The 11,099-nt window shown below is 39.6% G+C and overlaps 1 protein-coding gene across 2 annotated transcripts; it reads right to left on the bottom strand.

Annotated features, from left to right (window-relative positions):
• Positions 1-2,170: 2,170 nt before the first annotated feature.
• skp2 (S-phase kinase-associated protein 2, E3 ubiquitin protein ligase) lies at positions 2,171-10,798 on the bottom strand. 2 transcript variants are annotated; one of them, XM_042509240.1, is made up of 10 exons: positions 10,675-10,798; positions 9,777-10,027; positions 9,568-9,679; positions 8,379-8,522; positions 7,296-7,430; positions 6,665-6,763; positions 6,370-6,497; positions 4,822-4,873; positions 3,792-3,899; positions 2,171-3,224 (listed from the first exon to the last, which is right to left on the bottom strand). In XM_042509240.1, exons 1-10 carry the CDS (start codon positions 10,686-10,688, stop codon positions 3,017-3,019), a joined length of 1,251 nt encoding a protein of 416 aa, XP_042365174.1. In that variant the 5' UTR covers positions 10,689-10,798; the 3' UTR covers positions 2,171-3,016. The 2 variants fall into 2 exon arrangements, with proteins under 2 accessions (XP_042365174.1, XP_042365173.1); XM_042509239.1 differs by having other exon boundaries at positions 9,568-9,682.
• Between the last annotated feature and the right edge of the window lie 301 nt (positions 10,799-11,099).

Raw genomic sequence — 11,099 nt, forward strand, 5'->3', positions numbered from 1 at the left:
GAGCCAGAGATTCAGTTAAATTTCGTGGTGTGGACGGCCATTTATTTCTTCAGAGGAGGTAGTTCCAGTGTTGAGATTTGTTAATCATTCAGTTCCAATGGACATATTGATCGTGTTAACAGATGTTACTATTGATTTTTTTCAGTGAAATTCCTTTCACCTCCGTTGAATGGTTGTGGAGACAGAAATCTCTAACAGATATTTTACAGTTTCTCAATTGCTGAGAGATTTCTTGAAATTATGGTCCATTTCTCAAAATTCTTAACACAAATGCAAATCTGCACACTCATTTTCACAATTTCAAAAGCAAACTCTCTACTTAAAAACCATGTGACATGATACGACAACATAACCGCCACACATTCCAAATACTCCTAAAAACCTGTCACGGCTACAAACTCTGTAACGGTGCAAATATTCTCTTTTGGGAGACAGTGTTTGGGATTTTTTGATAAAAGGCCCAGTTATAGTGTTTAAGCATTTTTTATTTTTGTTTGAGTGAACACACCCTTTAGTTTCCATTGTAGAAACCCATTAAAAAGTTAATTTAGTCACTTTAATGCAGGATGCTTTGAATATAAATCTGTTCAATGATAATGTTAAATATCCTCTCAAAGGTTAATTATTGTGATAATACTAATGCAGTGTTAACAACAAAAACACCACCACCAACAACAATAATAATGATAATCATTATAATAACCAGCTACAGGGGACATGTTACTGCTGACAGTGTATATTTTTGACTGAACTTGTGGAACATTTTTATTAACCAGAGCATTGACTTGTAATAATCAGGTTTTTTTTTTTACATTGATGAGCTGGTACTTTGAGGGCTCTGAGTACTTTCTGTACTATGTGTGCAACATGTGCATAATCACAGGAATCTGACCCTTTGGAACCTGGACCATCATCACTTTTCTTGCACTGCACTCTGACATCTTTCACAAGCACAACTGAAACCTCGGAAACCCAAGAAGATTGCTTTGATTTATTTTTGAAAACATGGATAAAAATGCAATCAGCAAATTGCAAGAAATTAGTAAGAGGTGACAAGAAAAATGACCTGAAAAAGAAGTAAGAGAGAGGGCAAATTACCAAAAAAAAGAAAAAAAAAGAAATACTGAAAATGGTACTTAGAATTGTTATAATCATGTATTTAAAATTATGATGTTAGAGATAAATATATATATATATATACACATATATACACACACATATATATATATATATATATTCCTGCTTCTTTAGGGGTCAGGCTTGAACAACAAAAAAGAACTTGAACAAAATCAGTAGAAAATAACCAAATGAAAATATCAAGAAAACTGCATTTATATGTTTATAATTATATAACATTAGGTTTTAGTAAAAATATCTTATTATTATCTCTTATTATTATTTTAGCAATGTTTTCAAGTCATTTACTTTCTTTTTTTCTTTTTTGTGCCTATTTTCAGGTGGCATTCTTGTAATTTTTTTACTTTTTTTTTTTTTTTTTTTTTTTACAAATTGTCATGTCCAATTAAGTTTCTCGTTGCCTTTTCCTTACGTTTTCTTTTTAAAATAAATTAAACCAATTTGCTCAGGCTTTAAAAGGTTAATCTAAAAACACATCAGTTTTAACCCTTTGACAACTGGAGCAACAGCACTTTCCTTGTGCTGTTTTCACCTGTCACAAGTATTTAAACCTTTGAACTCTGAGCAAATTGGTGAATTTCTCTAAAGAACATGGAGGAAAAAGGTGATGAAAAATGTCCCTCATATTGCAAAAAAATTTCATTTAGGAAATTCTTTTTAAAGAGCTAGAGGAAAATTTCTAGCAAAAATTATGTATAATTATCATAATTACATATTTAAAATGATGTTACCAAATTATAATATTTTAAGCACTATTTCCTTGTTGTTTTACTTATTCATTTTTAATAATTTTAGGTTATTTTGTATATGTTACTAATATCTTGTAAATTTTTGGGGGTCAACTCTTCTGTTCATTGCCTTCTTTACATGTTTTTTTAAAGAAAAATCATGAGATTTTTTCAAAGAAAAATCTCATTTATATATATATAAATATATATATAAATAAATGATGATGTACAACAGATGTGAGATTTTTGATAAAACTCTTACATCCAGGGTCACAAATTAACTTGAACTTTATTAATAACAGGCTGCGACACGGAACAGTTTGTGTGTTCAGTGGTTTACTTGTTAAGACTCGGAGGGGAAAATAAAACATTTCACAAGTTAAAACTCGTGTTGCAAGGTGAATTAAAAGTTCAGTCTATGTGACATTTTAATGAAATGGTGATTACAGATCACTGGACGTACAGCTGTCCACACTGACACACGTCATAATGAGCTCACGGCTGTCCAGTTGTTACAGTAGCACACAGTGGACGCTTGCACACAAACATACACACCTACTGCTCAACAGGATCATCAACTGTTTGGAGATTCAAGATCCAGGTACATCATTTCACATTAAAACTTATTCTCTCATTAAAACCATCGTCCTCTCATTATTACAGCTGAGAACAAAACATTTCTGACATCAGTATATTGAGATGTCTGTAGAATCAACGATCCAAAATATCAAAAATACTTACAGACGTCTTCAAACATTTCATTCGAGTCTTTAAAACCACGTTTCCCTTACAAAATATTTTAAATTAACACATTATTAGAACCTCAAACAGATTCAAAAATTCATTCAGCTTGTTTTAACACATTCCGACAAGAACTGGATTCAACACCCAAATCTGACTTCCCTAAATAAAGTATTACACTTTTCTACAAGCTTGCACTCAGTACTTCATCACGGTCCAGTATTTGACCTTTGACCTTTAGTACCCTTTATGCCAGCAAACACTAAAAACATCAGCAGCAGCAACAAACACTGAAAGATGGCTGCATCACCACACAACAGGCTCCCTGTACTGTATGTGTGTGTATGAATACTGCAGGACCAAACACCTCACAACACCGATGAACCAAAAACACCACGGAGCTGCGGCGCTTACAGTCTCACCCTCAGCCCACACTTCCTGTTCCACATGAGGCAGCTGACGGGCCGGCTGTCGGGCGTGGGCCGGGCGATGCTGGAGAAGGGCATGCAGTTGATGCTGATGCGAGGCATCTCCTTCTTCAGGGAGGACAGGTGGCTGCCGTTTACGATGCCGAACACGTCAAGCACGCTCAGCATGGGGAACGTCTGCCCCAAGTCCCTGCAAATATGACCGCAGGTTCATACACATTTTCACCAAAACATTTCCATGACTCTGAGGCAAATTTTAAAGACCACCACCAATACTCCTTATAGGTTCTTTTTCATTACTATTAATTTTTTAAAAAAATATTACACTGAAAAATAATTAAATCAGAACAGGATTAGATAATGGTGCAAATAAAGAATATATATACACACACAAATTTATTTGGGTGATTTTTGAATAAAAAACCTTCCACACCTGCACAGGTTTTTTTAAGAAAATGACCATAAATGATAACATTTATCAAACTGTAAAAAAATGGGAAATTATGGTCTGACTTTTGTAAATTTCTGACAGTCCGTGAACACATCATCACACTGTGTGTTATGATAAAGAGACAAACTAAATTCCATGACTTTTCCAAAACTTCCAGGGTATATTTAGTTTTCCAGAACCCCTCCAGGCCTGGAAATAACAATTTACACGTTCTATGACTTTTCCACGTTTTTCATGGCCGTCTGAACCCTGCAGACTTTGAAAGTTAAAGGAAACAGAGGCAGGGAGGGCAGCAGGGGAACTCACGTGAGAGCAGCGAGGTGGATGTGATAGCAGCGACTCAGGGACAGATGGACCAGACCCTCCAGCTGTCTGAGGACGGGGAAGCTGTCGGCCATCAGCAGAGTGCTGTCACTGCAGCAGAGGAAGCAGCTTGTTAACAAACAGCAGCTTTTTACACCTCGAGCAGACACAGAGCAGCGTTATTTGGAGGTATGTGTGAAGCCTTTGTCTGCAGTTTGGTGCAGAGCCTTTAAACAACTGACTGCTGCTAGTTAAACAACGCTGATGAGAAAACACATGCAATCTTTCAGAAATTTGCTGAGAGAATTTCGTTTGAGCATTGACCGCCATCTTGGTTTTAGGTAAAGATTGACTGGAATGGACTTGAAATAAAACATAAAAAAAATATGTAAAGACTAATGCTAGAACTTGTCAAATAAGCTCACATAAAACAATGTACATGGAATACAATGCCAACACCCAGATTATGGCAAAAATATATAGATCCAGGATGGAGGACAATTCTTTGGGGGAGTATTCTTGAACGTATCATACGTCATCTGTCTGCGCCCGGCGACAATCAACTCAATGCAAAGTATTTGATCGCACTCGTTGGACCAAAGTTTAGCTTTTCAAACTTTATGAAAATACTGAACCTGCTTGTGGAAAATATTGAAACACCTGCACTGCATGTGCGAGTGTTTTGGTCGTGTACATGGCTGCGTAACTACTGGACTGATTTTCAGTACTTTGTCAGAGTCGTCAGGCATCCCTCGGCTGTCTTTGCCTCGTAGCAGATCTGGAAGCTTTTGGAACAAGCTGTGGGGGCCGTTCTTTGCCTGTGGGAAAATATTAACTTCCCGGCTATCCCCAAATACTAACCCACCTAATCTTTTTTTTTTTTTTTTTTTTTTTTTTTTTAAATCCATATCTTTATTCCCACTCGGACCTTAAGAGTGAGCTTATTTGTTACTGTAATACATGAAATATGATCGTTCCTACATAATTTCACACCATACAAAACATTCCATGTGCATGAGGAATAAAATCTTACCTTAGATCTAGAGTTTGAATATGGGGGCATCTTGTCACCAGCACCTTCACATCTGTAAAGAGACGCACGACACGGTCATCTCACATCTGTCTGTCTGCAGCATGGTGAAACTACAAGTTTACACTGCATCACAAAGTCTGCAAAAGGATCAAAAACTAATATTTTGGCAGCGGGAGAGCAAGAGAACAGAATCCAACAACGGCAGGTCTGGTTTTGGCACCTTGCATATGAAGAATCTTTTGTACTGTAGTGCCCCCTCATGGCCACATCCATCACTACCACAGCACTGTCTTGTAGAGCTGGACTGGTTATTAAACAGGTATGCCGCTGTAGAACATCGTGAGCCAACACGACCTATGATCATCATTTTTTGTTTATTGGCCAATAATATATCTGCCATGACTTTATCATGTGTACCTCGCCAAACTCAAAATCCTGCCTCTTCAGAGCCCCGTCTGCAGTTTCGTCAGCACTGGATTCTGTGGTCCTGTTGGCCCTCACTTTGTCATTAATGTGCTGTGTGCAAGTACGGATTTCTGCAGTAACTCATGAGGTTAGACGTGCGCTGAAAATAGTGCAACTAGCCTGCTCGATAAACATGAAGACGATGCTTTGGTGGCACAGAGGTACACTTACAGCTCGAATAGTGTACAGACTGCGTGCACTAGATTGTGTCCCTCATTTTAAGTGTTGAAGCATAAATAGAAAGTAGACAGGAAGCAACACGGTGTGAAGTTCAAAGTTAAGGATGCTTTAAGCGCAGTATACACTGTGTGATTTTGGGCTGTCTCATTTGAAAGATGACCATCGTGACAGAAATGTGGTGATATCTTTGGTTGTGGCTCTAAAACTGTGGCCCTTTGTCACAGTGAGAAGTTCAAGTTGTGCGATCAAAGACAGCCTGGGATAAAATTCTGACTGTCAGAAATTTGGGATGACAATCTCACTGTGACTGCTGTTACAACATCTACTGACTAACCAATAGAAATGCAGCATGAAATGATGCACAATAGTGCCACTCTGCTTAATGCCAGTAGATGCTCAGAAATACTTCAAGCTCTTGTTGCAAAATTGTCACCCCCAGTTTGCCTCTTTTTTTCCAGCCACATCTGCATTCTCCTCTTCTGACTTTAACACATAAATGCCACAACAGTGAGGGCTCCATTCATGTGTTACATTGTTCCTCTCAACACTACAGCGGCGTACATTGATGACACATGCCAACGACATTTTGTTGTGTATCGACGTCAGTGGACGTACGTTGTAGCCTGTGATTCAGTAAGTGACGTCACTGTTCAGTCTGCATACATCAAACTTGATGTCGTACCCAAGTTTATTAAGATCCATGTCACAGAGTGTAGCTGCACTAAACTTAGAAGACTGCAAAAATCTCACAGTGTGCAGGAGGCTTTAGATACACATTCTAAAAGAGAAAAGGATGAACATGAGAGTGGCTCTAATTTGTATCAATGCTCCTGTCGAAGCCAACGCCACAATGAAAAACTGAAAAAAAAAAAAACTAACATGGCACCGTCGTCCCTCACTTACCGTCTAGCATGAGGTTCTCTCTGTATCCACTGAGGTTGATGTGAGTAACTCTGGAGCTCACGTTATTAACAACACTCTGAACGTGATCATTGTTGAAGTCACACCATGATATGTTCAGCTGCTCTATTCTGCACAGAAAACACACACACACACACAGAGAGAGGGAGAGGGAGAGAGAGAGAGAGAGAGAGAGAGAGAGAGAGAGTTAGTGAATCGCAGAGATACAAAAAAAACATAAAAAAAACATCTGTTTGTTGAAAGGATGGGAGTTTGGTGTGAAATTTTCGTAGCTGACCTGGTGCAGGATTTGAGCATGTCAGCCAGAGCGGGAGCAGAGAAGCCCGAGCAGCTGCTCAGGTTGAGCTGCAGCAGGTTTGGATTCTGGGACAGAGAGCTGAGCGAGAGACGGGACAAAACATTTAAATCAGAAATCCGACTGCATCAGAGAAGATCACACGCACACATCCTATAACAGGAAAAAAGCCAAAACCTCAATAATTATCTGATTTTTTATTTCCTTTTTTCTACACCTGATAAACAGAGTACAAGATAGAATTAACCCTGTGAAACCTGAGTCGACATCAGTTTTTTTGGTCCTTTAAATGCATCTTAACCTTTTAAGAACTAATGATAGTGATTATAATTGTGTATCCAAAAATTAGGTTAGATAAATTCCCTTTAAAAAAATAAAGTCTGCTAATTTTCTTGTAACTTTAACAATTTGTTTATTTAAGTTGCTCGTTGCCTTTTTGGTCCATGTTTTTGAAATAAATAAAGCCAAATTTGCTTAGGTTTCAAAGGGTTAACAGCTTTTTGCAAGAGCAATTGTAGAAATTAGCCTGCCTCCTCCCCCAGTCTCGCGGGAGGAGGCAGCAACATCTTTTGCCCCTCTTAGCGGTGGCAGTGGAGCCGACTCGAAGACTCACCTGATGACGGCGTCTGAGAGCTGCAGACCCTCCAGACTCAGATACTCCAGCAGCCTGCAGCGACTGATGATGCTCTCCAGAGCTGAGGTGGGGATGATGGAACTGGACAGATCCATCATAGTTATCTGCAGAGGCCTGAACCACAGAAGAGAGAAAAAACGACAATTCCATCAAGTTCTGCAATGTTCATTTTTGTGTGTTTTTTTTAAGAATCACTGTAGATCAATTATATCCCCTTTTGCTTTGAAATGTTTCATTCAGAAAAACAGAAAGCAGCACATGTAACTGCAGCTTTAATTAGCTCACATTGAAATGTGAAATCATTCAATCATGTAAAAAATAAAAGATAATTTAAAAAAACCCAGTTTATATACATCTAGGAAGATAAATTACAAAAGCAAAGAGCCTTTGGGGGTCAAAACTGAACATAAATGATGTTCGAGCACTTATGGAAACAAACTCAACAGCATCAGAAAACATGAACGATGTATTGAGTCGGTACGTGGTGTTCATACATGCATTTAAACATGCCTCAGTCATCACATTACACTAATTTGGCAAACACTTATTAAAAAGGCTAAGGTTGGTGGCATCTTTTTTCTTACAGACAACAAATCTAATGAAAAGTTCAAAACCAACAACGTGTTGGTCTCTATATGACTCTTCTGCCCTGTCTGTACCTCTCAGCTCCACGCCCACTGATTCATACTGAAAATGTAAATCTTAAAAAACAAATATGTAGTTTCATTTTACAAATGTTTCACTTTTGTGTAACAGCTGGGCACTGTAGTTTTTAACAAATGTTACTCCAACAGGAGGAAATAGGGCATTTGCTCGGGACTATTTCGGTGGCGGATTAATCCACATTTGGCGCTCTAGTGGGCGATTGTGGCAGCAGGACTGTGTATGTGGGACTAAGTCCAAATAAAGTACATACATGTTTATGATAATGAATGGACACGTCACTCAGTGCAACAGTGTGACTCACTGAAGGGTTTTTACAACAACAATTGAGCTCCACTGCACAGAGGAAGGAGATACATCAGGCCGTGCTATACGGCCGGTGTTAGTAGCCGGACTCACTCTGTGCCTGTGAAGTGAGGCTCTTCCACGAAGGAGCGAGGGCAGCGCAGCATACGGACTCCCAACTTCAACACCTGCTGCAGAGCTGGACCCATGTGGGTCAACCCCTCCAGATCCACACTGTGCCACAGAGACTCATCAAACCTGAGAGAGACACACACACACACACACACACACACACACACACACACACACACACACACACACACACACACACATATAAGACTGTCTGCAGTAATAACCTGCACAGACTAAACCTCCTTTTACACTGTTAAATATGTGGTGCTCACTACCATCAGGAAAATATACAGTCAGAGTTTGAGCTGTGGAAATATTTTTTGACTTCTAGAAGCTACTTTGTGACAGTCTGAGTTCAGTTGACTTAAATTATCTTGAATGCAACTATTCATCGCTATTTGTAAAATCAGAAGGAGAGCACTCATTACGCCTGCTTTAAAAACTTGACACTGACTTGCTGTTAGTCTTCTTATTGATTTTTAAAGTCTTTTATTAAGTTTATAAGGCACCGCATGGCCTTGCACCAGACTGCATCGGAGAGATGCTTTTGGTCTATGAACCAGGAAGGCTCCTAAGATCCTCTGACTTGTCTTTTTTTAGCTGTTCCAGAGTAGAACTAAAACATTTGGTGATTATGTTTTTAGACATTACACTCCAAAATGCTGGAACAGCCTGCTGGAGGATCTGAGAGGAGCTTTTAAAAGTAAAATAAAAGAACTTTCTTTTTTTAAAGTAAGAGCATTCGAAAATTGTCAATTGTGTGACTAACAGTTAATGTAAAGTTTGGCAACTGGGTGGTCAAATTTGGGGACATTTCCAGGGACAGGCCAACAAAAACTGTCCCTAGACAGGACGCTTGGTCACCCTACTAAAGATATGAAAATATGAGAATCGGGGCTGCTTTTTTTTTTCTCTTTTTCACCTCCCATTACCAATGAGTGACCGCGTTCCCTAAATAACCAACTATAAGAAAAGAATAAATAAATGACAATATCAAGGGTTTAACGTCTGTATTTGTCAATAATTTGGGGGACTGCAACAGCCTCAAGAATGAAAACGACATGGTGAAAGTGGAACAGGTTTTGGAAGGAGATTCATTAAGGCAAAGCTGGAAAGAAAGTACATATAACTCCTGTGTCCTCCCCTGAATATCAGTGGTGATTAAACTCACGCTAAGCGATGCCAGCGCTTGCAGACCACAGACATCCTGAGGAGATCCTGCAGAGGGATATAGGAGAAGATCCTGAGAAGCAGTTCGTCGGGTAGGTGGTCCCATGAAAGGCCTGCTGAGAGACGGAAAAGTTAAAAGGGCAAAGTTTATCAAAGCTACAAACAAAAAAAGTGGAGCTGCTTGATGGTGGTCAGAGAGAAGTTTCATACATGACATGGGCTCTTTTCTCTTCCTAGATCTCCGGGCCAGGACAAACTGATTGCTGTCGTTCTCTTTGCCCTTGCTGCTGAGCCGCTGGTGCTTGTGTGGAGGTGACCACTGGTGGATGAGCTCTGTCGGGGTGCACTCAGTGTCCAGACCCTCACTGAGACAGCCTCTGGACTTGCGTTTGGTCATCCTCTTAGACTGAGACAACATGGAGCCCTGCAGACCCAGGCAGGGCAGATCCTGCAGTGGCATGCTGGAGAGAAGGAGACACAAACCACACATTTATACAAAATGTTAGCGAGGTTAAACACAATATTTTATGTATGTATATTTACAGCTACATCCCAGATAAAGTTTCGCTCGCGACCTAAAGTTAGCTTCTTCCAGAAAACAGCCTCTCTCTGCCCGCCATATTGCTGCTGCTGCCAGCGGCGAGACCGCGCAAATTTTAACTGCAAAAGTAATCCCTAATACCGTGTCGCTTCTTTAATAAGCAATATATGAGTTCATGGCCACAATGGCTTATTATTTTAACATTCCGCAGTTAGTTTACGCTTTATTAAACCAGGAAATAACAGACAGCGCTGAGTCTGAACGCAGGCCTGCTGCTATGAAAGCGCGGTATCGACTGCTATTAGCTTCACTTTTACACTAAAGCTCCCAAAGAACGGCGGTTCACAAACACATTTACACACGACTAATACTACAGGCTTTAAATTAATTTCAAATTTGATGTAAGAGATAAGTGGTATTTCTTAAATTTGAACACAGTCGGAACAGCTAACCAGGTAGCGATAGTGTTGGCTCATTTCACATGTATGGCACGTTGAAAGTTAACTAACTGTATCTTTCGTGCTAATGTTTGACATTTACGAAGTTCAAAAAAATTCGTAACCGTACCTGTGTTTCTGCATGTCCTCCAGTTGAGACCCAAATGTGTAATATGTGGGAAATTTCACATGAAGCAGCTGCCTGTTTTCACTGCATCCCTCCAACCGAGACTCTTTAAACTCACCGCCAGGAACTGCAGGGCGCCCTGCGCTTACCACGTCACTGACGTACCCGCGCCGTACGTCTTACGTCATACGTTTCATTGAGTGGTTCATGTGGCGTTCATGTCTTGCTCGTTTTTCCCCTCTTTATAGTTTTGCTTACAAATTTGCTGAAATTAAAGCAAATACTGTCTGATGAGGTGACGTTATAAATCTGATAATGAGCACAAAGGCATACGCTCCTATGAAGACATTTAGGGAACAATGTTCATAATGAAGAGAAACCATAAAGTGAGGAAAAAAATCAGTTTCTTAAGCCTTCTTAGCCCTTGG

The sequence above is a fragment of the Plectropomus leopardus genome, chromosome 20 (assembly GCF_008729295.1).
Source record: "Plectropomus leopardus isolate mb chromosome 20, YSFRI_Pleo_2.0, whole genome shotgun sequence".
Classification (NCBI taxonomy): Eukaryota; Metazoa; Chordata; class Actinopteri; order Perciformes; family Serranidae; genus Plectropomus; species Plectropomus leopardus.